This window comes from Alexandromys fortis, unplaced genomic scaffold (assembly GCF_014885135.2).
Source record: "Alexandromys fortis isolate MF-2015 unplaced genomic scaffold, M_Fortis_MF-2015_v1.1 scaffold_18, whole genome shotgun sequence".
NCBI lineage: Eukaryota > Metazoa > Chordata > Mammalia > Rodentia > Cricetidae > Alexandromys > Alexandromys fortis.
The window spans coordinates 5,686,508-5,714,428 of record NW_026067897.1 but is presented as its reverse complement, the minus strand read 5'-3'; the positions used below and the strand labels follow the sequence as shown (position 1 = coordinate 5,714,428).

The window sequence follows — 27,921 nt, the reverse complement described above, 5'->3', positions numbered from 1 at the left end:
GTGACTGAACCATGCGGCAGCATCGGGGACCTCTTCCTCCAGTGATTCAGCTGTCCCTTTGTCCCTAAGCAGGGACTGAAGATTAAGCAGGTTTTAAAGAGGATCACCAGGGTGGCATAGTAGGAATTAAAAAACAGGGATTCCAGCTCTTCTCCACTTCCTATTGTCGTTGTTGGTTTTGGCGGGCTAGTAGTTGTGGGGGGGGGGGGTGGCTCAAGTAGCCTCAGCTAGCCCCAGGCTTAGTGTGTAGCCGAGTAACCTTGTAACCCTGAACATCCTACCTCTACCTCCAAAGAACTAGGGTCACAGGCAGGCGCCACCATGCCCACCCGACAATAGACATTGTAACACTGAATCTTTCTTTTCATATGCCTGTGACCACATTGTGTTTTTTTCTGAGAAAGGTCAACAATTCAAGTCTTTCTTCAAGTAACAAGTGAACAGAAACACCCAGAAGGCACCAGGGCAGTTCTCAGTGACTTCTGTACATTTTAAACGATAAACGTTTCTAGGGCTGAGAATGTAACCCGGGTGCTGTGCATGGTGCTGGGTTCAGTCTGCAGCACAAGCCAAGGCCAGCAGTACACCCTCCACACCAGCACTCCAGCACTCCGGGTGGAGGAGGAAGGCCAAGGCCATCCTAGGCTACACAGTGAATTCGAGGCTAGCCTGGGCTCCTTGAGAGTCTGTCTTTAACAGAAAGTCTCTGCTCCTGCTCCTCCCTGCAGACCCACAGCATATCCAAACACTTAGTGACCCCAAACACTTAGTGACCCCTCTAAAAGGCAGGAGGCTTCAACCACTGGGCTTTTCGCTTGTTCAACACCCTGAGGAAGGCTAACGAATTATTTTCTTCTCCTTTGACAACCAGACATATTAAAAATTAACAAGTTGAATTTGAACTTGGAGGGGAAAAAAATGACTCAGGAATGAGGTCCCAGATGCCTCCTTGTGATCTTTGTCTACTGATTGACTTAGAAAGGGGAAGAAGCCAGAAAAGCCAGGGTTAAGCAGGGACCCTTACTTTCTGCTAGGCATCTCCATCTTCATAGCTATTGTAAGCTCTTAGATGTGTCAAGAAATGTATAGGAAGTCAGGTGTGGTTGTGTACTGGGTCCTGTAAGCCCAGCACCCAGGAGGCCAAGGCTTCTGAACTCCTAGTAGGGAGTTCCAGGACAGTCAGAGCTATACAGTGAGACCCTATCTCAAAACTAGATAGATGATAGATAGATAGATAGATAGATAGATAGATAGATAATAGCCGATATATGATTGATAGATAGATAGATAGATAGATAAGATTTATTTTATAAAAGGCTGTTTCACTGCCTGTAAGGGCTTAACAAACTTAGTTCTAGCTCTTTAGAAAGTTCAGTAGCCTACAAATAAATCATCCTTTCAGGCAAACCTTTCATACAATCATTAAACTGACCAGACACCTTAAACTAAGCCAAAAGGGGTGTAGCTTGGTTATCTCATCGTCCTGTAAGATGTCTCCTTTTCCTAAGTGAAAGTGAAGGGGTGAAGGGTCGTCCCCAGAGCTGTTTTATGCTGTCGAGTTCAACCCAGACTAGTACCTGCTAGTAAGGCACTGTGCTGGCTGGTTTTTAAGTCAACTTGAGAGTCACTGTAGGAGAGGCAACTTCAACTGAGAAAACGCTCTCGCTGGGTTGCTATGGGCAAGCCTGTGGTACATTTTCTGGTTGACTATTGATATGAGGCCCAGCCCTGTGTGTGGTGCCATTCCTGGGCTGGTGGTCTGGGTTCTATAAGAAAGCAGGCTGAGCAAGCCATGAGGAGGGAGCCAGTAAGCAGCTCCCCTCCATGGCCTCTACATCAGCTCTGCCTGGAGTTCCTGCCCTGAATTCCCAGGAAGATGAACTGTATGAGCTGTACAATGAAATTAAAAAAAAAAAAAAACCCTTCCCTCCCAAGCTGAATTGTTCTATCCCAGCAATAGGAACCCTGAGACAGGCACGGTACAGGTGTCTTTTTAATGGTTCCCTAGGCACCAAGTTTCTCCAAGAGAAGTGTCTAGCAATTCTGTTCACTTCTCAAAAGTATTTTTCTCTGTCCATCTCTGTCTGTCTCCCTTTCTTTCTATCCCTCTCTCCATGGTCTTGCTAAGTTCAGACTGACCTGCAAAACTCTCTATACATTCCAGACTGCCTCTTGAACCCTCCATCCTCCTGCCTCAGCCTTCTGAGTGCTGGACTTACAGGACCCAGGACACAACCACACCTGACTTCTTATACATTTCTTGACACATCTAAGAGCTTACAATAGCTATGAAGATGGAGATGCCTAGCAGAAAATAAGAGTTCCTGCTTAGCCCTGGCTTTTCTGGCTTCTTCCCCTTTCTAAGTCAATCAGTATACAAAGACCACAAGGAGGCTTCTGGGACCTCATTCCCGAGTCATTTTCCCCCTCCAAGTTCAAATTCCACTTGTTAATTTTTAATATGTCTAGTTGTCAAAGGAGAAGAAAATACATTATCCCCCTGGGAAACAAAAACTATGGTCACCTTGTGAAGAACTCAGACCACATGGGCCCAGCACCTAGCCCAGGCCTATTTAATTTCTGTGGGGCTAAACTGGAAAGTCTATGCCCCACCTACTTTTCCTTCCTGGCCCTCTGTGTGCCAGGAGGCAGAGACTGGGTACCGGTCTGGGCTGAGGTATGGGTTCACTGAACTGAAACAAAGAGAGTGGCTGGAGTTGCTTGTTACTCACCCCCAGCTTTGTTCCGACCTGGGGCAGAGTGGATGCTGGCCTGATTAATTGTTGGTGGATTCTGTCCACGTTCCTTCCATGGTGAGGGCCAGCATCACTGAAGCTGGCTTTGTCTTGAACCTCATTGTCTGGTTCCGGATGCCTTCCTGCATTTCAAGGCTCTTAAAGACTTCATGAAGTAAAAGAGACAAGAAAGGGGCAGTCAGACAGGACACACTGGCTGCACTATTCTTCCCAGTCCATCCGGTTCCAATGAGCTCCTGCATCTTGAATGAGAACTGAAGTTGGCGGCCTCCGTGTCACCGCCAGCCACATCCTCACACGCGGGGCCATGGATGCAAATGCAGGTTCATCAGCTTGTTCCAGTGCACTGTACCGTCTGGCATAAGTATTTGGTGCACAAGGCTCTACCATTCATTCCATTTTCCTGGGGATATAAAAAATTTTTTTTAAAATAACAATAAACCAGTCTTGGTGGCACTGGCCTAGAAGGCCAGAACTCAGGAGGTGGTGGCTGAGGGATCGAATGTCACGGTCATCCTCACCTACAGCCTGGAAAAATGAAACCAATTTCAAAGATGAAAAAAAAAGGGGGCTGGTGAGACGGTATAAAAATCCCTGATTGAGCTGGGCAGTGGTAGCGCACGCCTTTAATCCCAGTACTCAGGAGAGGCAGGTGAATCTCTTTGAGTTCGAGACCAGCCTGGTCTACAAGAGCTAGTTAGTTCCAGTACAGGCTCCAAAACTACAGAGAAACCCTGTCTCGAAAAAAAAACATTTAAAAAAAAAAATCCAGGCTGAGTAAGTCACAAGGAGCAAGTCAGTAGACAGTAGTGATCTTCCATGGCTTCTGCTTCGGTTCCTGCCTGCAGTTTCCTGGTCCAACTTCCTCCTCCGAAGGCCTGTGATGTGGAAGTGAAATAAACCCACTCTCCCCCGAGCTGCTTTGGGCCACGTTTTACATGGCATCGGGAGAAGCCCTGGCTGAGACGCTAACTGGCACATCCCCTTGGCACACTCGCCCCCAGCATGGAAGTTCCGTGCTGCCCTCATTAGAGCCTGCACTTCTGTCTTTCCTCAGATTTCAGGGTCTCTGGGACGGAAAGATGGTCCCGTGGGGGAGAGCCCTGTCACCAAGCTTGAGTCTAATCTTTAAGAACCCCCACAGTAAAAGAGAATGAACTCTGACAGGTTGTCACTGAGCGCCATACACGGGTCATGCCAGGAGGCACCCCTACCCTCCACAAACAAACAAGAAGCAAAAAATTAATAATAATGTCAAAGTCTCTCGCTCTGGCTTCAAACTCCTACTTCAAGTGGTCCCCCCACCTTAGTCCCTGAGTGGCCAGGACTACAGACGGAGGCCTGCACTCACTGCCTTTTTATTTATCTTTGTCTTTCTCCTGCTACATATCTGGAGTTACTGATGATCAGCCTGGCCTTTGCTGCCCTAAACGTTTGGTGGAGGCTGCTTTCAGCTTCTCTTTCCACAGCAAACACAGAGTTGTCTAGATTTGGGATCATCCTTTAGGAAGGCAGAAGAAAAGCAGAAAGTTTCTGCTCCAAGAGGTGGCGCAGGTCCCCGGACATCATTTCCTTCTCCTGGGAAAGAGGTGCGGGGAGAAACCTTTACCTTCCTCACCCTGAACTCAAGGAGCATTTTCAGGAGGGAGACTGTGCTGGTGTGAAAGTCAAGACAAAGGCCTTTGCAAAAGAGAAGCCCCAGGCTCAGCCAAGGCTCAGGCCAGCCCAGGGAAATGGCACAGATGTCTTTTCAAAGGGAAGCCCCACACCCGCTGGCACCTGGAACACAAGACTGAGCAAGTTACACCCCCTACTCCCCCCCTCCACCCCGTCACCCCACAGAGCAGTCTGGGAAGCAGGAACAGGCGCCTGGTTCCCTTGGCACTCTACCGCCTGGACTGAACTGTTAGTACAAAGCAGCACCGGCTTTGGTTTGGTTTGGTTTGGATTGGTTTTTGAGGCAGGAGTCCCATTGATCCCAGACACGCCTTGAACACGACTGTGGCTAACAATGACCTTGAACTCCTGACCCTCTGGGTCCACCTCACCTCCTGGGTGCTGGAGTCACAAGCAAGTGCCATCACGTTATTTGGTTCCGGAGATCAAATGAAAGGTTTCATGTGTGCTAGAGGCAAATACTCTACCAGCTGAGGCACACCCCTGCCCCCGGAGTAATAAATTCATTTTTGGATTAAAGGGGAGCGCATGTCCGTACCTGACAAAGACACACCTTCCCCCCAGGAGTGAATAAGCTCAGATGGGTGCTGCTTCCAAAATCAGCTCAACAGGCTGGACCTGTGTCAGAAGGTGAGCCAAAGGACAGACAAATAAACTGTCCCCTTTCTTGAGATGGACTCTTCATGTGGCCCACTGCTGACTTGGAACTCACCACGTAGCTGAGGATGACCTTGAACTCCTGACCGCCCAGCAGTGAAAAGTGATGAGCACACGTCACCACGCTCAGGTAGGAAGGCCCTGTCTCACAGGGTCCCGAGCTAGATGGAGACACAGGCCCAGGTAAAGTGGTAACAGCAGTACCTACCATCCAGGGAGTGTTGGCCTAGCCCACCATAGAGAAGGCTGTGGTCGGGGCTGGGAAGGCTCTCCCTGGCGGCCACATTTGAGTGGGGGATTTGTCCCACTCCGGTGCCAGGAAGCAAACCCCATTCCTTCCTTTCAAAGTTCTTTGTTTTCGGAGCTGGCAGAGGTTTAGAACCAGTTACACTCTTCAGATACATAACGTCCTAATTAGTGCTTGCTCTCTGCAGCCAAACAAAGACAGCCCAAGTAGTGGCTTCAAAGACCCCTTCTGACGACAGGCTGGGACACAGGAGGACTTTAAATAAGAATATGCCCTGGCTGAGCTACATTTTGGCTGGCTTCCCCATTGTCACCGCTGATGGCATGCCTAATTTCCTCAGAACCGTCTTTTTCTGTTTGTTACCCTAGAGCCAGATAAATCTTTCTGCAGCGGCCCCCAAGGGGAAATATGACGAATTCGCTAATCAGAAGATGTGTGTAAACTTAGCCTTGAAATCTACCATTCCCTTTGAATTCAGTAAGCAAGCAAATTCTTGGATCCAGTTAAACGTATCTAGGAGGTTCAACTTTGCATAGACAGAGAATGGCTCTCTTCCCAAGCATGGGTTACTTAAGGAAGTGCTCACCCTTCAGGGTGGAACTGTAATCGCTGGTTCTCATTGAGGACAGTAGACCCAATTTCTGTTATTTATTACATTTACCATGGATGTGGGGCCAGAGTCATGTCACCTTGATGGAAGCTTGATCTGAGGAAAGGCAGCCACAACTGAGAAAAAGCCTTCATAAGACTGCTTGTAGGCAAGGCTATGGGGCATTTTCTTCATAGTGACTGATGAGGGAGGGCCCAGCCACTGTGGGTGGTGCCATCCCTGGGCTGTGGTTGCAGGGTGCTATAGGAAAGCAGGTTGAACAAGCCTTGGGGAGCAGCCCTCTGTGGTCTCTGCATCAATTCCTGCCCGAGGCTTCCACCCTGAGTTCCTGCCCTGACTCCTCTGGATGGTAGGTAGACTGTTATGTGGAAGTGTAAGCTGAAATGAACCATGTCTTCATGTGGCTTTTAGTCGGCATTTTATCAGCAATAGAACCCTGACTTAGACAGTCTGCACGTGGGACTTGTGCACCGTGTTGGTCCCAGGAATCGGCCAATCGGCCGTCAGCAATTGCCTTTGCCCAGAGCACCATCTCCATGACTCATAGGTTCAATTCCTTTTTCTCCTTTTTTTTTTTTAAAAAAAAAAGAAAAAGAAAAAAAATAAATAAGATCANAAATAAATAAATAAGTAAATAAATAAATAAATAAAACAGAGATGGCTCACATTTTGCAACCCAAACTGGTCTTGAACTTTCAATTCTTCTGTCGCAGCCTCCTGGAAGTCCAGAGTATAGCCGTGTACTACCAGACCAGTCAGTACTCAGCTTCACTGCTTGCTCATTCCAGCTCTGCTGAGGACCTGCTGTGTGCACACAACAGCCTCAGAGCTGACTTCCCTCCATCCAGTTCCATTCCCAGCAGTTCAGCTCATTTGTCAGAACAGAACTCGGCCTACAAGACATGAAAGCTTGTGATCCCACGGATATGACTCCCGCTTCATGAGGGTGAGAACTTCAAGGCTGCTTTGGTCAAACTCTGTGTCTCCAGAGCCTAGGACCAGTCAAATGGGTGAGCATCCAAGGGCATCTCCATGTAAGAGAAGATGACAGCCCCAGTCTCGTCCTGGAAGGAAGAAGCTTGCCTTGGAGCAGGTTCTCCGCCTACTGTTTCTGTCTAGAACATAATTTGGTGTGTTGTGGGGCTCAAGGAGGTGCTGAGGAAGTTTAGTTTGCAGTATAAAGTCCTTTCCTCCCAAGGAAGGTCTCATTATCAGTCGATACGGGTTTCTTATAAACTGAAATGTTACAATAACCACGCGGATAAAGCGTGTAGATAATCAAGGGAAGCCCCGGAAAACAACAAGGGAAGGAAGGGCTGGGATCTTCCCGCTGAAGATTGCAGAAAGCGGCTCTGCCAGGGCAGTGTGGCTTCAAATGCAAACCTTCACTTCCCCCAAACACAAAGATTGCACAGCTGAATAAAGAGCCACTTTCTTAGACTGGGTGCAGGGACAGGACCCTGCTGTGGTACCCTGGGCCTGACACTTACTAGATATGTGGTCCTGCTCTGTCTCCATGTTACAGACATATCAGACTCAACCTTGAGGGCTGACATACATATCCGACTGACTTAATAACCACACTCGGAGAGGAGTGACACTGGCCTTGGGTATTATTGTTATTCTCTTTAACAAAAGCATGTCTATGTGCCAGAAAAGAAATTACTAGCTGTCTTACTCGGTGTTCTATTGCTGTGCAGAGATACCAAGACCATGGCAACCCTTGTAAAGGGGCTGGCTTACAGTTCAGAGGTTTGGTCCATTATCACTGTGGCAGGGAGCATGGTGGTGTGTAGGCAGACGTGATGCTGGAGGAAGGAGTCCAGAGTTCTACGTTGAAATGGGCAGGCAGCAGGAAGAGGAGGAGAGAAACTGGGCCTGGCTTGAGTGTTTGAAACCTCAAAGCCCACCACCCCCTGTGACATATTTCCTCCAACAAGACCATACTTCCTAATAGTGCCACTTCCTGTTGACCGAGCATTCAATTCCGAGCCTGTGGTAACCATTCCTGTTCCACACCTATACCACAACACCCATAACCTAAAGGCAGCTTCTACTTGTACCATACACAAAGTGGCAAACTGGGCCCCCAAATGGGGGCGGGGAGCAAGTCTAGTTTATTATTCCATTTTTTTATTTAATTTTTTTATATATGTGGGCATGTGCCATATCACACATGTGACTGTCAAAGAATGGCTTTCAGAAATCAGTTCTCTGCTTCTACCGTGTAGGTTCCAGGAACTGCTTCACGGTGGACCTCGGGTTGTTAGCAAACCCTTCCCCTCCTGAGTTAGGGTTCCTACTGCTGCACAGAGACACCATGGCCACAGCAGCTCTTGGAAAGGAAAGCATTTAATTGTGGGTGCCTTTACTGTTTCAGAGGCTCAATCCATTATCGTCACGGTGGAAAGCATGGTGGCCTACAGGCAGACACGGTGCTGGACAGGGAGCTCAGAGTTTTACATCTTGATCAGCAGGCAGCAGGAAGCAGAACTGTGACTCGCTGAGTAGTTTGAGTACAGGAGACCTCAAAGCCCACCCTACGATGGCACACTTCTTCCGATGAAGACACACCCACTCCCACAAAGCCACACCTGCTAATAGTGCTACTCCTTATGAACTAATGGGGCCGATTACAGTCAAACTACCACACCTACTGAGTTATCTGGCCAATCTGTGGGAAAACCAATTATAATAGTGCATACATATTTTTTAAAGAAATCACAGCTGGAGCCGGGCGGTGGTGGCGCACAACTTTAATCCCAGCACTCGGGAGGAAAAGGCAGGAGGATCTCTGTGAGAGCCTGGTCTACAAAGTGAGTTCCAGGACAGGTTCCAAAGCTACAGAGAAACCCTGTCTCGAAACAAACAAACAAACAAACAAAACAAAAAAAAGAAAGAAAGAAAGAAGAAAGAAGTCACAAAGAGGGAGAGGAACTTGAACCTGACTCTACACAAGGAACTCCATAATACATAGCACATAATAATAATAAATAGTATTTCGTTCCCATTTTTATTCATCCATTTATTCAGTTTGTTTATAAAGTATTTCTTTCAGACTGACGTGGCACGGTATGACGGGAAAAGAGCGAGACGGAAAGGACCTTCCCTTTAGGGGGTGTGCGGCGGGAACACCCCCTATAGCAAGACAAAGACACAAAGGGATGCAGGCACAGCTCAGTGCCTGGCTCCTTAAGGATTGAAAATTGCCCTTAAATTGCAATATAGCGTCTGCACCCTAGAAAAAGCCCCTTTCCCAAGGCCAGGCATTTGGATAAGGGCTTGAGGAAAGTTCCTGTTTGCTAAAGCAGCCATATTTCTTATCTCTGGCAAAAGGCACAGTGGCGCTTCCAATAATTATGTCAAGGTCAATGCTAGATCTCCTCCACTCCTGATCTCAAGACAAAGCCCAGCTCACCCATTTAATCCTGTGCAACTCTACTCTACAGTATAAAAGGTGCATTCTTTTTTCAATAAATGCTGCTGGCAGCCCATCCTAATTTACCCTCAGGTCGTGTTCCCTCCTCTCTCCCTGCTGATCCCACACATCCTCTTTGGGACCTGAACCCCCAGCAAAGCAGGTCTGGGGCAGCTCGGCTCGCCTGTCCCACACTCTAGCCAGGGCCGACCGAGAGCTACAGTCGAATGGGGCTTGTTTGTATCTGCTGTTTCTCTTGAGAAGCACATTTCGCTTTGCCACCTCCCACCTGTTTGGTTGGAAGCGGCACCCCAGCCCCTGGCATTCATTTTGGAATGTTCGGGTGGAAAGTTCCATTTCAAACCTCCTGGGAGTTGCCTCAGTCCAAACTCCACCTCTGAGAAAGCCCGCAAGCGCAAGCGGTGACCCCCTCCCCAGAGTGGGTCAAGACCACTCCCACAGGGTATTTAAACCGTCAATCCAGAGAGCAAACACGTGGTCTCCCCGGTTCTCCTTCCCTTGTTTTTCCCATAAAGCCACCTGGGAGCGCTGGCATCCATTAAACCTGGGCTTTCTCTAATTCGGCTTGCTTTTGGTCTGATTCGGATTATTTCGTCGGAGGAGAGTCTTATCAAACTTTACTCCACCCTCCTTTCCTTTTTTCCTTCCTTCTTCTATCCTTCACTCTCCCTTCTTTCTACCCCAGACAATATTTTACAATTACCATGGGCATTACTCTTCCTTCTGAACAATTCATTCCTAAGGGCCAGCACGTGGACCAAGGCAAGGTAAGTGTCTGTGCAGATGGGGGGACCTGTACAGGGACACAGAACCTGGGCAGGCTGAAAAATCTTGGAGCTAGGCAGCCTGCGGCAGGAGTCAAACCCGGAGAGGGGAGGGGTCGGCGTCGGGGAGCAGCCAGCCAGGAACTGTGAGAGCTGAGGGCCGGACCGAGAGCCTCCCTGGAGTGAGCAGTGCTGCACAGTTGTAGACCAAGATGGGGCGAGAACTTCCCAACCGGGAGGCTCTGGGTCTGGAGTCCCTGCCCTTCAAATAGTGTCGGAGCTGACCAAATTGTTTAAATATCTTTTAAAAAAGATTTTTGTTTTTATTTTTTCAAGATAGGGTTTCTCTGTGTAACTCTGGCTGTCCTGGAAACTCGCTTTATAGACCAGGCTGGCCTCAAACGTAGAGATTCACCTGTCTCCCAAGTGGTAAGATTAAAGGCAGGTGCTACCACTGCCTGGCAAGATATTTTTGCATGTCTGTCCATTCAAGTCGGTTTACAGGCAGTTTTGAACTGCATGATCTGGTTACTGGAAACCAAACTCTGTCCTTTGGCTACATAGTAAGTTCAAGGGTTTGCCTGGGCTATCATTTACCTATTTCAAACTTAGGTATTCTGGTGTTTTATTTCTGAGACAAGCTTGGCTGGTTTCCAGCTCACCTGCTGACTACCGGGACTGCATCCTGGCTGTTGAGTTCTGGGCTGCATGAGCATTGGTGGGGAGTATATATATTTCTTATAGATCCTACAGTCCAGTTAGAGGATCCTAGCAAACACACCATTTGCAAATATTTTCTCTGCTTCCCCGCCCCTCACAATTCACATTGCTAAACTGGACTGGAGTTTGTAACCCTCCTGCCTCAGACTTCCGAGGGCTGGGATTGCAGCCGACTACCACACTCAGCTCCTTCCAGTTTTCCATGAAACTGTCTGAAGCACAAGTTTAATTCTAATGAAGCTCATCTTTTTCTTATAATTTTGGGAACAATCACTTCCTCCTGTTTCATCAGGACTTCAGTTACTGACCCACAGAACTCACCCTTCAAAGTCTCCAGAACGGAGTTAGGGACCGTCTTCTAGCGTCTCAGACTTCAGCAGGAATTTCCAGGCATGTAAAACACCAGCGTTTCGTGAGCTTTTCCTTTGCAGCCAATGGGAAAACTCCACTTTTAAGTGTGCTGTGTGCTAGTATTCAGGCATCTGTACTGGCTTGCCCTTGGGGTCCTCAGCTGCAGCCACTGGGAGTACCTCCTGTGCACATTCACTACGGTCCCTTTTTATAGGGCCCTGCCCACCTCCCATTTCTTTCTCTTTTCTCTCTCTCTCTCCCTCTTTCCCTTCCATCTCTTTCCACTCCTGTCCCCAGGGACTGGTCTCTGACCCCCCTCTCTGTCGTCTCTCCTCTTCCAATAAATCTATTTAAGCCTTTTTGCACGCCGTGACTTCTAGTGGGCAGACTCAGAAAACAGACGCCATCTTCTAGAACATGCCCAAGACAAAGCTGGTGTTAGTAAAATCTACATCAACATAATTTGACTTTTCTGCCTAGTTCTAGGAAGGACTTAACTAAATGCATAATTTTTAAATCTTGTTACATAGTGAGTTTGAGACCATCAGAGGCTAAATGAGACAGTTCTCCAAAGATATGCAAAACCTCAACAGTCATATTAAAAAAAAGTGTTTGGCATCCTAATCATCAGGGACCAGAACCACGACGGGTAGGGAAAGGAGACTGTGGCATGCTGGCAGGAATGTCAGTTAGTCCAGCCATTATGGAGAGCACCTGAGCGGAAGAGTCATCTACACTGGTTGTCCTCTGACCTCTACATGGATGTGTGCGCATGCGTGCACACACAGATGAGAGCACCTGAGCAGAAGAATCATCTACACTGGTTGTCCTGACCTCCACACGTGTGTGTGAGCGTGCGTGCACACACAGACAAATGTAATTTTAAACATTATCTGGTAATAAGAACGTTAAGCGCTCATGAGTGTTATGGAAGCAAACCATAAGAATGTGTTAGGGGTCTAGATGGGTCAGCAAAGGTAAAAGAAACAGAAACCGCAAGCAGCCAGCTAAGGCCAGGACTGAGGAGTAACTAGGGAGTGCCTCCCCTCCCGGGCAGGATAAGGACACCTAACAAAGTGGTGGCAGCTTCAATGAGCACAAATCAAGGGACTGAACACAGCAAACAGGAATTGTAGGCAGGTAAAATGGAGTATGTTTCAAATAAAGCTGTTAAAATTGCTAAGTTAATAAAGGCCCGAAATTATATTTCTCCAAACAAACTCACAGGAGCGTGCTTGAAAAACACCTGGTAAGGTGGCATTTATTCTTTTCTTTCCTGATAAACTTATTAGATGTCACCAAAGCTTTCCAAGTAATAGAATAACTGGACATCAACCACTCGTCCCTGTCCTTCCTATCCTCGGACATGTAAGATGGTAAGAGTTATCAGGAACAGCAATTGTGCCAACTGCTAACAATTCCTGTGTTGGCCACCTCCTCAAGCCCCTATGAGGGCTGGGTTGTGGCTCAGAATGCTTGCCTAGAAGTCCAAGGGTCTATGCCCAGGGCCTCATAAACAGGGTGTGAACACAGCTTGCACCTAGCAACTGGGAGCAGGCGGACTGACCAGAAGTTCAAGGTCATTCTCAGCAACACACTGAAAGTTACCTGTCACACAGTTTGAGACCAGCTTGGGCTAAATGAGACCTCCCCCGCCTAAAGTATAAATCTCAATATATATATATATATATATGAACTGTTCACTGCCTCCCCTAGTGCCTATAACATGCCTGGCATTCATAATTACTAGTAAGGTAAAACTGTACAATACTGCTGTGGGATATCTGTACACTGTGAAGGTGTACTGCTGTGATTGGTGGAGTAAAAAGCTAGGCAGGAGGTATTCTGGGCAGAGAAAGGAAGAGGAGGTGGAACCTAGGTGTGCAGGGAGTCACCAGGAGACAGAGACAGAAGGTGCCAGATGAAAGAGAGTTGACACCACACCCGGGACATAGGTATAAATGGGTTAACTAGGAGCTAGTTAGGGACAAGCCTAAGTTGTAGACCAAGCTTTCACAATCAGCAACAAGTCTCCATGCCATTATTTGTGAGCTGGCGGCCTAAAGGAAAGTCCAGTTACACGATACCTCACACTTAGCAAAGGGGAAAAAAATCTTCAGGTCACAATGTGAAAAAAAAAGAAAACCAAGAAGTAAGCCGCAAAATATTTTTATTGTAAAAACAATCAATAGAGGTTGATAATGCAAATGATATCTCAGGACATTTCCCCTGGTTCCTGAATTTGTTCAATTCCTGTGCACAGCAAGTTTCCATCCGAATTTCTCTGATTTTATGGTCCTTTTCAAACATTCTTATTGACCACATGTATATGTTTGCTTTGAAACAAACAAAAATCCATCTGATAATAAAACCAACAAAAACAAGAACAAACCTCCAAGCCCTAGTTCTATTGTGCTTTTGTTTCACATTTCCTACAGGGAGACCTATATATAGCTCAGATGCTTCAAACTGAACAGCAATGTAAATTAGTACTGCAACCACAGTGAGCTACCAATGAATCTTCCATCCACAAGACATCTGCACAATTATGCAGGCTTTTCAATTTGAGAAAGAGAAAGAAAGAGAGCGAGAGAGAGACAGAGAGAGAGAATGTTTAGCCCTGTTTTCCCACATTTAAAGTCCTAGCTATTGCAGCCCGTGAGTGACTAGAATGCACACAGCACGTCCAGTGCTACGCAGTGAACGGGCCTTCGAATTATGGCTGCCTCCAAACAGACACTACCACGTCTCGAAGCAATCTCACTGACAGTCACAATATAGAGACATCAATGCTCTATCTCCATATATTGCAAAATGATTTAAAAAAACAGATTAAATATATGATTGCTTTACAAAACTAGAAACTGTTTGGGCATCACAAACTCCATGAACTACACCTCAGTCAATCAAGACAATTTCACAATAAAACTGACAATACTTGAAGACAGGGAGTCTAGTCAAACTCAGATCTCCTCCAGACCCTCCTCCTGTAAGACTCCTTGTTTTAACATGGATTTAAACAAAAAAAAAAAAAAAAAGTTTATTTTTGCCAGGCGGTGGTGGTGGAAGCCTCTGAGCCCAGTATTCAGAAGGCAGAGGCAGGTGGATCTCTGTGAGTTCAAGGCTAGCTAGCCTGGGCTACGTAAGTTCCAGGATAGCCAAAGCTACACAGAGAAACTCTGTCTCAAGAAACAAGGGTTTCAAAAGATTTTTCCTTTTAGAAATAATGTAAAGCAAATAAATTCATATATAAAAATGTCTTAGGAAAGAAGAAGCTAATGGAATATGTCACTCTATGTGATGAATTTCAAACCAAATTCCTGAAAGTGGCAGGCAACTGGTTAATTTTAAATATATATGTGACCATTATAATTTGGTGCCCAGAAGATGTAAAAATATAATCACAACTATTTTATGAAAAATATGTATTCATATAAGAGGGGAGATTTAGTTTCTCGTAGCTGTCAAATAAATATTCTTAACTATATCCATCAAACACTCATTTATTCACCACCTGTCAGAGCACCAGTGTCTTACATCAGAGAAATAAGAAGGTAGGGCTTTGTGTTTCGTGTGGCTATGCTGCCACAGTAAGGCACCGTGTGGCATCCAGAAAAGGGAAGTAAGGAACTTCCAGCCATGTTCTGTCACCGATGTCTGAGCCACTACACAGAATGCTCGAGGAAAGCTTACTAATATTATCAATCCCGTTACACTCGTGTTCCCATCATCCTTCAGTGGAGAAAATGTACAAGACCTGTTAAATAAACACCTTTCTGACTCACAAGAAAATCATGTAGAACTAAGGAGAACAGAAGCCAAGACTCATCCGCTGTTGGCGATCTGTCCCCGTGAGGAGCAGAGGAGCGAGCGAGGGCCACTGTCTGCAGGATACAGAGGCAAGGGCAGAACTTCCTCAGGCAGAGTCATGGCTAGAGCAAAACTGACAACTAGGAATCGGACATTTCCCCCAAAGCTGATGATTCTCAGATAGTCACACCCAATTAAATATTTCAAGCCATGCCCTTAGTCACTGCTATCGTCGTCGTCGTCTTCATCAGACACGTCATTTAAAGGAGGCTTCAGTGACTGACTGTAAGAGTCTGATCTAGCGGGCTGGCAGGCAGCCATGTCCCCAGTGGAAAGCAGCTCATAGCAGAAGTCACAAATCCGCACAGGCTTCGAAGACTGGCTGGGAAGAAGAAATCTCTTCTCAGAGCAGGGACCACAAACAACAAAGCCACATTTGCGGCAGTGGTGCCGCCGATTAACCGGGGTGAATTTGGCTTTCTGACAGCGCATACACACGGTGGCCTCAGAGTCAGGAACCCACACAGCAGCATGCTCACTACTGGGCGTCTTCCCGCTTTTGGAGAGCAAGTCCGTGACACACTTGTTTATGTGGCTCATCCACTCCGACTTCTCGGTGGCGGTGGCGGCGTAGACTGCGAAGGATTTGGTCGGCGTCTTGATGAGCCACCCGTTCCGCAGCTCCCCTTCATCCTTGATGGAGTCGATGGTGACGTTTTCCAAGGGGATAATGTGTTGCTTGTTGTATTTTTTCTTCTGGATGACAATGTTGCCATATACCAGAATATCATTAAACAGGAAAAACTGCCTTGCTTTGGGCTTCTTTCTGCACAGCTTAGTCAATACTCCCTCTCCAATCAGCACCCGTCCAGGGATGGTTAAGGGCTGACCAGCTGCTCCGAAGCAGTTCTCCACTATACTTATTCGTCTGGTGTTTGCCTCACTGTTTGCTAGGCGATCCACCATTTTTTACTAATAACCTTTAGGGGAAAAAAAAAAAGAAATTAGCACACAGAAATTACAAATTCCTATAATAGAAAATAAAATATACCAAGATACTGCTTTCCCCTCCAATAGTCTGTCCCTCTAAAGTAATCACTAAACACACTATATCTTCAGTATTTACAGTTACCCAAACCTCTATCCTCCACAGTCCTCCTGCCTCTGCCCCCCAAGTGCAGGATTACAAGTGTGTGCCATCATGACCAGCACAAATAAAATCAACAGTTAACACATTACATCTGCAAAATAATACACCCAATTCCATGAAACTGAATCTCAAAGTGATGCTGGAGAACAGAATGCCTAATACACACACTTAAAAAACATGAACACTATTTTCCCAATAAAATACATATAACCCCTGAGCCTAGGCTCTAATTTTCTTTCCTGGATTATTCCCAAATGTTTCCCAACTTGTTCCCTGCTTCCAGACTTCCCTTCTAAACCAGTCCTTGGGCAGAGATATCTAAAATGCTAATGTGACCCTGTTCTTGTTACTTCAAATGATTCCCCTTAAATTTAGCATAGCATTTAAGGCTCATAATTACCTGGTAGGTTTTTGTTTTAAATTGTTGTGTTTTTGAGATAGGATTCCTATGTAGCCCAGGTTGGCCCTGAACTTGCCACCTCTACCCCAGACCCCTGACAGGCAAGTGTCACCACATCCAGTCATTCCTGGGTCTCTTGTTTCTCCAACCTCAACCTAAGCCATTTTCCACCCGAAACAGAGCATTTGAAGACAACACTACGACCATGTCTCGGTGCATCTCACTGCTGTCTTCCTTACCACTACAACTCCAGCTACCTCTTAACTACCCTCCAGGACCTAGTTAGCATCTCTCTTCCGACACATCTTCCTATGTAGACAAAAACAGAAACAGTGCTGGGTGGTGGTGGCAGCACACACCTTTGAGGCAGGCGGGTCTCTGTGAGTTCGAGGCCAGCCTAGTCTACAAGAGCTAGTTCCATGACAGGCTCCAAAGCTACAGAGAAACCCTGTCTCGAAAAAACAAACAAACAAACAAACAAACGGTAATAGCAGCAGAGAATATGGAGGCCACCCTCCATATTTGTTATATTCTATTAGTCCTTAGCTTCTTTCTCCTAAGGACTGAAGTCCACGCCTCCACTGGCTGCAGAGAGCCCTGAGAGCCAGAGGCTCTGACATCATCACCAATGTACTCAGGATAAACAAGAACATTTTACCAACCTACTAATTTAATGATCATAGATTTGATCTCTAGATCTAATACTGAGCTCACTCAAGTCCCTGAATGGTGTTCTATTTCACCCACTAACCGAGTACTACTACCTTAACAACCAAACACACTCAAGAACACCAAGGTTTGAGAGAAAACACTTAAAGACAAACAGCTGAGACATGGTAACCTTCCTTCTTCCATGAGCAGCTCACTGTAAATCTGGCTATTCCCGAGTCTTTCACACGGAGGGGCACCAGCATGCCCAAGGGTACTTCCAACACTGAACGAGAATTGGAGCCTTAACTAAGTGACCAGCCCTCTCTGTCTCCGGCTCTCCCTCCACTCCTTTTGAGACTAGTACCACTAGTACCACAGCTCAGTGACAAGGCACAGGCTCCACCTCCAGCTCCTTAAGGAAAGCAAAGGTTATCATCCTATGATGGTATACCAAAGAAGAGGGTCAGTGAGGTGGCTCAATGGGTACAGGCGCTTGTTGACAAACTTGGTGACTTGAGTTCAATCCCCAGAACACACAGGCTAGGAGGACTGTCCTCTGACTTCTAGAAGCACAACTTGATAAGCACTTACACACACACAAAATCTCTCTCTAAATGTAAGAAAGTAAACTACAGAATTAAAATGACACGAAAAGTCCAAACTCATTTATTATTAAAGCCATTAAAATACTAAAATACTTTTTATCATATTATTCATGGCCGTGTAGAGCAACAGGCACCTTTCTTTATACTTTATAGAAAACAAGTATAGCCACCAATTTGATATCCAGTCAAACAAAACTTTGGGCTAATGAGATGGCACAATGGGAAAAGGCGCTTGCTAACAAACAGTTCCATCGCAGGGACCAAAGGAGCTGGCATGGGACTCTCATGTACAGGTTCACCCACTCATACAAATAAACATGTAGTAACAATAAATTTTACTCAGCAAATAAAGATATGTACATGATATTCAACATAGCACTATTCGTAACAAATAGACACCGCGATGCATCCTTAATCAAACACCGAGAATGAGACAAGAAAGCAACAGAAACACATTCAGTACAGTCAAGTGGGGAAAGAAGTGAACATCACCATCTCAAATACACGCTATACTTCATCACACCTAAGACACTGAAGATCTGAAGATACTTACATCTTATTGCCACTGACTAAAGTCTCCAACTAAACATAGCATATTCTAAATAAGACATTTCAATTTAAACACATAAAATACAATTTAAAAATTTATCTTGAGATTAAGTATACTACTAAAGTATAATCATAGCATACTAAAACAAGAAATACTTGAAATTTAGCAAACTAAATTTGAGTGAATTTTACATCTTCAATCATCAAGAAGAGACTTTGTTCCTCTGGGCCTGTCCAGTAAGATTCCCGCCCTGGTAGCAAATCCTGCTAACTGTACTGCAGAAGTCATTGGTGATAAAGCAAACAAACTGACTTCTTGGAAAAGAAGAAGAAACAAACTTTCGTATTTTATGTTTAAACTTATCAATGCTACATTTTACATTTAAATTAAAGCTGCCTGATACAAAAAGGTAACTTACTTCCATAATCTCAATTATGAAAGGAAAAACAAATGTTTAATCAATGTCTATTAGATATTTACTTTACTCTTTCATTTAATAATGTTACGTGGTGGTGGTGCATGCCTTTGATCTCTGCACTTAGGAGGCAGAGGCAGCAGGATCTCTGTGAGTTCGAGGCCAGCCTGGCTACAGAGTGAGTTCCAGGACAGCCTCCAACTACAGAAAAACCCTGACTCGAAACAACAACGAAGTAAGATTGATGACGATGTTAGATGAAGATAACTGACTTTACCAAACCAATAAATAAAAAATAAGTAAATGCAAAGCAAGCCATAGAATGAGTCCAGTAGGGAACACAACTGCTATGCTAGTCCAGTAGGAACACAACAGCTCTCCTAGTCCAGTAGGGAACACAACTGCTGTGCTAGTCCAGTAGGAACACAACTGCTGTGCTAGTCCCGTAGGGGACACAACTGCTGTGCTAGCACTGAAAGCTAACTCAGGTCTGCAGGGATTACGTGGTAGGACTGCTCTCCAAACAAAAACAAGAACTTATTTCTTAAACAAACCAGTCAAATAGGCTGGGGAGTTGGCTCAGCAGTTAAAAGCATTGTTCTTGCACAGGACTGGGGTCCAATTCCCAGCACTATGTGGGCAGCTCATAACCATCTGTCACCCTCTTCTGACCACAGCAGACACCAGGCATGCTTGTGGTGTGTGTTAATACAAGCAGGAGAAATATTCATACATTAAAATAAGTTGTTGAAGTTAAGTAGCTTTCTTACGACTTCACAGCTAGATGCGCTCATATTTTTTGTTTTGTTTTTTTGTTTATGTTTTTTGTTTTGAGACAGGGTTTCTCTGGAGCTTTTGAACATGTCCTGAAACTCACTCTTGTAGACCAGGCTGGCCTCGAACTCACAGAGATCCACCTGCCTCTGCCTCCCGAGTGCTGGGATTAAAGGCGTGAGCCACCACTGCCTGGCTTTTCTCCCCACATTTTTTATGGGATTCTAAGGGATACATGGTTTCTTCATTATTCCCTGCTACCTTCAGAAATAGTTTACCAATGTGAACCTTTAGTTATGTGTCTAGGAAAGGCCACTGACATAATAATTAAAATTAACATCAGCCAAGAGGGCTTTTATTTTACCAATAGGCCCAAATTTGAATATGTGCTTATTCCAAGTAGACAGGGACATTCCTGAAAACAAAATTATTCGCTATAATCTGATAGTACCAACAGTACCTACTCTGGCAGCTCACATTCTAAAGGAAAATATTAACAAGTTTTATACCCACGCCACTAACACAACTGAACATGACGTGGAGTGACAGCGGCTCCTCAATCGGAAGGCAGTATGATATGTACAAAGGATTCTTGAAGTACCAAAAAGTAAAGTTCTGACAACCTAGAATGCCAGTGAAGGTGGTTTCAAGTAGGTTAGGTCTGGGAAAGAAACTCATCATGCTATACAAGAACAACAAAGTCACAGTTTAAGATATTTTAGGGGAAAAATGAAAAACAAAACAAATGAACCAGAAGAATGGCTGCGGTGCTGCTGCACAGGCTATGAGGTTTTAAAGGTTCACCAGGGAGAGTGAATATGGCCCTCAAGTTTCTGAAGAATCCTCACGTCTCTAACAGTTAGTCCCAATAAAGCAAGATTAACATTCTTCAACTACAGGTTTGACCAGGAAACTCTCTTTAAAAAAAAAAAAAAAAAAAAAAAAAAGACACTCCAGCCGAGAGACCTGGCCTCCTACAGCCTCACCCTACATTCTAACCTGCTCCAGGTTCTCTTTGCTGAACATAAACCAGACTACCATAGCAACAAGCTCTAGCCCCCACCCAACTCAGCACGAGGACACGCCCACTTCTATCTGGTCTCTCTATTGGCTGAAATCTCACCAGTCCCTCAACAGATCCTCATGCCAGACACTAGTTCATCGTTAAATCTCCACACCACTTAGTAACATATACTTTACTAAATCTTTAATTAAAATTTGGATACATATTTACTCTTAATATTTGGTAGTTCCTGGAAATAAGAACAGTATTTCCTACAATTATGTATACCCAACAGCACAGAATGGACACCGAGCCGGACCGGCTGCGGCTGCAGGTAGAGCCTGCGGAAGATCAACTCCATCTGTAAGGCCTGCCAAACTTTAAGGGAACAGGAGCTGTTCCCCACCATCAAGCACATCACTGGGTCCACAGATTTAGACTGATAACCAAATGTAACTCATCTAACCATATCTAATTATGGATTCTAAATATCCAGCCTGGAAGTTCCTATTTTCAAAAAAAAAATCCTCACTATGTCACAATAATCTCTAAAAGCCCAGCTGTTCTGTCAGCACAATGACGTTATGAGCACATCTGCACCAACAACACTGAGCTGAGCGTGCTCGAGGACAGCAGAGCTGGCGGCTTAGAAAGTACCGAGCAAGCTCACCGACATTTTCTTTAGCATCGTTCAAAATACTTTTGATTTGCTTGCTTTTTATTTATATTTGGTACCAAAAAAGAATGAATAAGACACAGGAATGAAGGATTTTAATATAAAGTACAATTGGTTAAGTACTATATAATAAAAATCAGCAAAGCAGGAAGTGAGGGAATGACTATATGGCACACATAATTTACCATTCTAACATCTGAAAGAGTAAGTGAAATTTCAAAAGGAAATACATACAAACACAAAGAAAATGAAAACAAAACCCTGATGTGCAGTTCTTTTGCTAAGCTAACACACACAGCTGCAGCAGAGGATCCAGGGAGTTATTAGTTAGAGGAAAGAGAAAAGGACAAGATACTGACCACATTTTTGTTCCTGAGACTTCCTGCTTCAACTTTTAGAACTAGTCTGATTTGATCTAGGTTTTCCTAACCTAACTATGCAAACAGTTTGGGGCTTGTGCTAGAGTGACTGGCTGGAGCTGGGGTGAGGTCACTGTGACTAAGTGGATGTAAAGTTATAACTACCCTCCAGGCTGGAGACATATCTCAGCAGCAGTGCTCATACAGAACACTTGAGCATGGGAGAGGATGGACAGAAGGTACAAAATGATCGCTACATTTTTAAGTAATGTGAACGCAAATAAAGTAACTGATAATGGCAATGGATTCCAAGGAGTAAAACAGTCACTATCCATTTGGCACCATACAAAACTCTCGTAAACAAAACACTCAAAACCAAAAATCCATGTGAAAAAAATTTATACAAGCAAGTGTATATAATTCAGGTATGTCTCTATAGTTAAGAGAGTGATGGCGGTAATAAACACACACCTTTGACCCCAGCACTCAGGAGTCAGGAACAGACGGATATCTGTGAGTTCAAGGCCAGCCTGGTCTACAAAGTGACTACCAGGCCAGATAGGGCTATACAGATCCTGCCTCAAAAACAAACAACACCCCCCACCTGACACACACACACACACACACACACACACACACACACAACAGGGTAAGAAAGGGGTCTGGTATCCCTGCAATGTATTAGAAACCGTGAAATAAATAAAATCTGTGCACTTAAAGTCTAAACAGCAGAGAAGCAAAGAGAACCAGCTAATTACCCAGAGAACACACAAAGGCAGTCTTGGGGCTAAGAGTTGAGCTGTGGCAATTCTGTCCACAAGGACATCTAGGCCCAAATCCTGAAACAAAAGTAGGTTCTCCTCCGAGAGAAGCCCAGGTATAGTTCCCCTCATGGTGAGCAGTCCTTGGATCCAATCAGAGCTGCTGGCTGCCATCAAGATATCCATGCCAGTCCCGCACCCTTAGGGCTCTTGCCCTGCCAGTTGCTGTGGTTTACGGCATCACAGCTGGGCAGGACTGCTGGTTACTTCTCCCTTGGAAGCTTGCATGACAGTTATCCAATACCAAGTGATCAACCCTGAGAGCACATACACCAAGGAGACATTTTACAGGCAGAGCAGGTGTCACTCGTGTATTTAGGACTATACATATATGTGGATATGTGTGTGCGTGTGTGTGTGTGTTGTGTGTGTGTTATAATGATATATACACACATATAAAACAAAGAAAAAGAGGCCTGCTGCTGGGCTATATGAATGAAACCTGCTCTTGCAGAGATCCCAAGCTCAGTCACCAGAACTCCAGCTCCAGGGCACTATCACCCCTTCTGCCTCCACAGGCACCGGCACCGCTCTCGTGCACAGATCCACACACACATAAGCACAAGTACACCTAATTAAAAATAAAGTTTAAAAAACAGACAAAACCAGAGAATGTAAGATTGGACTTACATTTATTTAGACTTGAATATACAGGCAATGGGGATGAAAGGTTTTTTTTATAGGAAAATATTAATATATAGAGACAGTACACAGGATGAAGTGAAGAGAATATGGAGATACAAGATTGTATGCAAAGAAAGCAGAGAGTATTACAGCAAAAAAAAGCTAATCAAAGCAAAAATACATTATATATATGTATGTATAAAGAAATCACAGTAAAACCCAATGTTTATGTAATTATTAAGGCATGCTAATAAAAGCAACAGAGGGCAGTACCGACACCATGAAATACGGGGGATAAATTCAGGAACTGGCTGTGATTCTGGGATGGAAAGGAGTTCAGGGCCTGTGAAAGCTGAAGGTAAGCCTGCAGAGGTCTGGTAAGTGTTTTTAAGAAACTGGTTTGGCTCATTTATCTTCAAGTCCTTCAGGGAATCCAAAGGATAATCATTCAGATTGTCAAACAGAAAAGTCAGCAGGTGTGGGGTTCCAGAACAGCGGGGATTCAGTTGTCCACAGGAGACAGTTGGTAAGTGGGAAATTCAATCAAATGATGCTACCGTGTGCCAAGCACTTACACAAACATCTTAGCGAATCTTCACAGCTCTCAGAAGCAAACTTCTGTGTTCATTTCACGAATGGCTCCAGTTAACAAGGAGCTGAGGCCAGGCAGGACTCCTATTCGTCCAGGCTTCCCTGTTCAGTTGTTTTCTTCCTAGTGTGCCCACAGCCATTATTAAAATGCCTTCTGTTTTCCTTCCAGGCCCTCCTCAAATTGTGCTACACAGTTGTGCTTTATAGATTGATGAGTCTTGAATGTGGCACACACCTGTGGCCCCACCACTAAGGAAGCAGAAGCATAAGACGGAGAATTTGAGATCAGCCTGAGCTTCATAGACACTCTCCCCCAAACCGAAAACACCACCAACAGAACAAATAAAGCAGGTACAGTAGGAAGGACTATGAGAGGCACAAAGACTGGGAGCCTAAGGCTGTCCTTGACTTCATCTGGTGCAGGAGACCCTGCCTCAGGACACAAACCAAAAAAAGACTTATTTTAGGTAAGGACAAGAAGTTAATCCAAATTGTACAGTCCTTACAAAATTACAAAACACCTTAACCTAGAAAAGTTCTGCAACTTAAATTAGCATTTAAGAAGCATTTGAGGGTTGCTATGTAAGCAGAGAGCTTGTATGTAAAGCTGAGTCTCAAAAATAAATCTCAACAGAAAATGTACGGCACACATACAAACCATAACCTTCTCATTTTCCAGGCATTAGTATTTCTAGCAGGGGCAAATACTCAATCAGACTTTAACACAGTGACTGTCACCCTTTCGTTCATCCGCGGCGGCTCTCCGTCAATCACACGTCAGTCATTATCCAATTCAAGTCTGTATTCCCACACCAAAAGTCAGTTGCCAAAGTTAATTATTATTATTATTTTTAGTTTTTTCGAGACAAGGTTTCCCTGTGTAAGAGTCCTAGCTCTAGTACGAACTCACAGAGATCCGCCTGCCTCTGCCTCCCAAGTGCTGGGATTAAAGGCCTGCGCCACCACCGCCCAGTAAGTTAATTATTTTTTAAAAGAAAACACTAAAAAGAAACAGTCTGACCACCTAATCTGCGGATGGAATGGAGGTCACAGCATAAAGGGGAAAGACCACAGAAATTCAACAACTATCTCACGGAAATTACACTCAGCAAATGCACGAAGCACAAGTACAAGGAACCCATTCAAACCTTTCCTGAGCCTCTGTTGAGCTCTCACAAGTAAATCAGACCCCACTGCTCCTTAGACACTTCCAGGACGCCTTGGGGGAAGGGAACCAACTATCTCCCTCCCCTCCCTAGGGGTGGGGAGTGGAGAGAAAGAGGAAGCACGACAGCAATGCAGCGGAAAGGCTTCAAAGTACAGGTTTAGGCAGCTCTTTTGGTTCGGTTGGGGTTTGGTTTTGAGACCCCAGATCAAACTCCGCATCCCTGCCTCAGTGTGCTGGGACTGCCGGCACACTCCACCACGACACCCCCAGTGTTGCCTGACTGGTTTAAGAAGAAAGCCATCAGCACCATACCCTTGCATTTTCAGCGTGTTAGGAGACAGTTATTTCAATATTCCTATCAGAAGGATAGGGAGGGAAAGAAGAAACAAGATGGCAGAGAAGGCCCACAGGGACGAGCTATGATGTGAGGTGGCCTCAGTCACTGACTTCAGTTAACTCTCAGCTTGACTGCTAGACTTGTGAAATCAGCCAAGTAACACCTTACAAGTAAGTAAATAAATAAATGACTTTTGGTCCAAAACCATAAATATACATAATGGAATTGACCCTGACACTAAAGCAAAATAATTTTTTAAAAAAGAACTAAGGAAACCGGCAAACCTAAGAAGGTAGTTTACCCACTAAAGAATGCTGGAGGCACCAGAAGCCAGGCCCGACAGTCAGAGTTCTATCCTTGGGGCCCACAAGGTGGAAGGAGAGAAGCAACTCCCAAAAGTTATCCTTTGACTTCCATACTTGTGAGACGTGACTGTGTGCACGTGTGTGTGTGTGTGTGTCTGCATGCGCGCACACACAAGCACGCACGTGTACACACACACACAAAAATAAAAGATAATTTAAAAAAATAAATAAGGGCCAGAAAGGGGGCTCAGAAAGACAAGAAAGGCGCTGGCCCCCAAGCCTAATCACCTAAGCCGATCCCCACAATTCACATGATGCAAAGAAGAAACTCTGGTCATTTGTCTTCTGACCTCTCCGGAGACAAGTGTGCCCCCACCACACACAAATGACTGCTTTTTAAAAAATTAAGAGTAAAAAGAGACATATTTTAGGGCATTTGCATTGTTAAGAGCCTTTTTGCTCATTTAACAATTATATTAACATAATTATAAAGCGGCCTTTTTAAAAAAGCTATTTACTAGGCTTGTTCATGCTGTACACGTTTCGTCTGGAGTGGACGATTACATGTGCTTTCCAAATAAGCATCTTAATACCGTCCACCTCTCAATGTTATCATGACCCATAGTGATTAAAAATAGCCTTTGTTAATTTTGAATTAACCCGCGGCCCCCATAAGCTACAAGAGTACAGAAAGAGAGAAAGGACAACACTCTAATAAGGAACCAACAGGAAAAAAATGGAAAAAAGTTGAGACATCATCATCACACCACCCTATTCTGTTTGTTGTGGTTGGTTGTTTCGACAGGCTCACTCTGTAGTCCAGGATGGCCTCGAACTTACAACGATCCTCTCGCCCCAGTATGCCCAACACACCGGACTACTTCACTTTACTCTTCAGAAAGTAACATATGCCTTAACGTCTCAACTGAACGTTCATGTCTAAATGTTTCTTTAATAAGTCTCTCATGCAACGTAAAAAAAAAAATAACAAAGAAGGCATTTACCAGTTTCACGTATTAGGAGCCTGAACTGCTGCTTAGGTGTAACCTGAATTCTTATTCCTTTCCACTGCACGCTCACCTCAACTTATTGCTTTAATATTCTAGGAGTGTACAAGGCTACTACAGCAACTTCGGAAACCAGCTCTTGGCCTTTTATAACATTTCTTTAAAAACTCAGCAAAGATCATAACACTTTAAAACACTCCAAACAGACTGTAAGCCACTGCTCCCGTCAGAGTCACTCTCCGCGGTGCCATTTTCCTATAAAGTCACATAAAACGCGCTGCTCAAGTCACAGCGTGCTCCCGACGCCCAGTCCCCGCAAAGTTTTCCGAGCCCACTGTCTGCGGGCCCGAGTCCTAGCGCCGGACCGCTCGGAGCGCACCGCGGGGCCGGGTCCCAGGATCCCGGGAGGCGCGGACGGGCGCGGCGGGACCCAGGCGGTTCCAGCCCGAGCGCCAGCCCGCAGGGGAGCCGCCCGGGAGCGCCCCGTTTCCCACAGACCCCAACATGGCGTCTGCCGCCGCCGCCCGCGCCGCCGCCTCCCCACCCGGGCCCGGGCCCGCGGGAGCCGCCGCCCGCAAAGTTTCGCTTCCCTCCCCTCCCCGGCCCGGCGCCGCCACCCGGCGCGCCCCGACCCCCGCGGCACCTACCCGGCCCGGCGCGGGCGAGCGGCGGCGCCCAGGCTGCGACTCCTCCTCGTCAGCGACTCCGGCCCCAGCCTCGCAGAGGGTGTGGGGGCCCAGCGAGGCCGGCGCGATCCGGTCGCGACGGGCGCGGACGCTCGCTCGCTCGCAGGTGACTTCACCGCCCCTCCGGTCCCAGCCGACAACGGCCGCCCGGGCTGGCTTCCCTCCTGCGCGCGCACCGGCGCGCCCTCGCTCAAGCGCCCGGCACGGGCGCGAGCACACCCGCCCTGCCCTTTCTTCCCGGTTCCCTCGCCCCGCCCACCGCCTTGGCCCGCCCCTCCGTTCCCCCCACCGCACGCGACAGGCTCGAGGGGCGGGGCCTTGGGGCGAGGCCACACCCGCTAGGGCGTCCCGGGGCTGGGCTGCGGGGCGCATGGCTCTGCTCAGAGCGGGCTGGGGCGAGCCGGAGCGGGCTGGGGGCGAGCCGGAGCGGGCTGGGGCGAGCCTGAGTCTTTTGGGGCGAGCCGGAGCGGGCTGGGGTGAGCGGGCTGGGGCGAGCCGAGAGCCTTTTGGGGGCGAGCCGGAGCGGGCTGGGGCGAGCCGGAGCGGGCTGGGGCGAGCCGGAGCGGGCTGGGGCGAGCCGGAGCGGGCTGGGGCGAGCCTGGGTCGCCTAACCTGACTTTCCTGACTCCGAGTCGCCTTCGGGAAGGGCTGTTGCGCTGTCCGCGAAGTTCTCTGGAAGAATGGACGGAAGCCGCCTCCACGCCTCCCCAAGGAACAGGAAAGAAAGGCTTTGCCTCTCGCCACCCAAACGCCTGCCAGCCCCGCCCG

The 27,921-nt window shown here is 46.3% G+C and overlaps 1 protein-coding gene across 1 annotated transcript; it reads right to left on the bottom strand.

Moving 5' to 3' along the window:
* Positions 1 to 13,374: 13,374 nt before the first annotated feature.
* On the bottom strand, positions 13,375 to 27,334 carry Plekhf2 (pleckstrin homology and FYVE domain containing 2). Its single transcript, XM_050165105.1, has 2 exons — positions 27,115 to 27,334; positions 13,375 to 16,011 (listed from the first exon to the last, which is right to left on the bottom strand). Exon 2 carries the CDS (start codon positions 15,995 to 15,997, stop codon positions 15,248 to 15,250), a length of 750 nt encoding a protein of 249 aa, XP_050021062.1. The 5' UTR covers positions 15,998 to 16,011; positions 27,115 to 27,334; the 3' UTR covers positions 13,375 to 15,247.
* Positions 27,335 to 27,921: the final 587 nt, after the last annotated feature.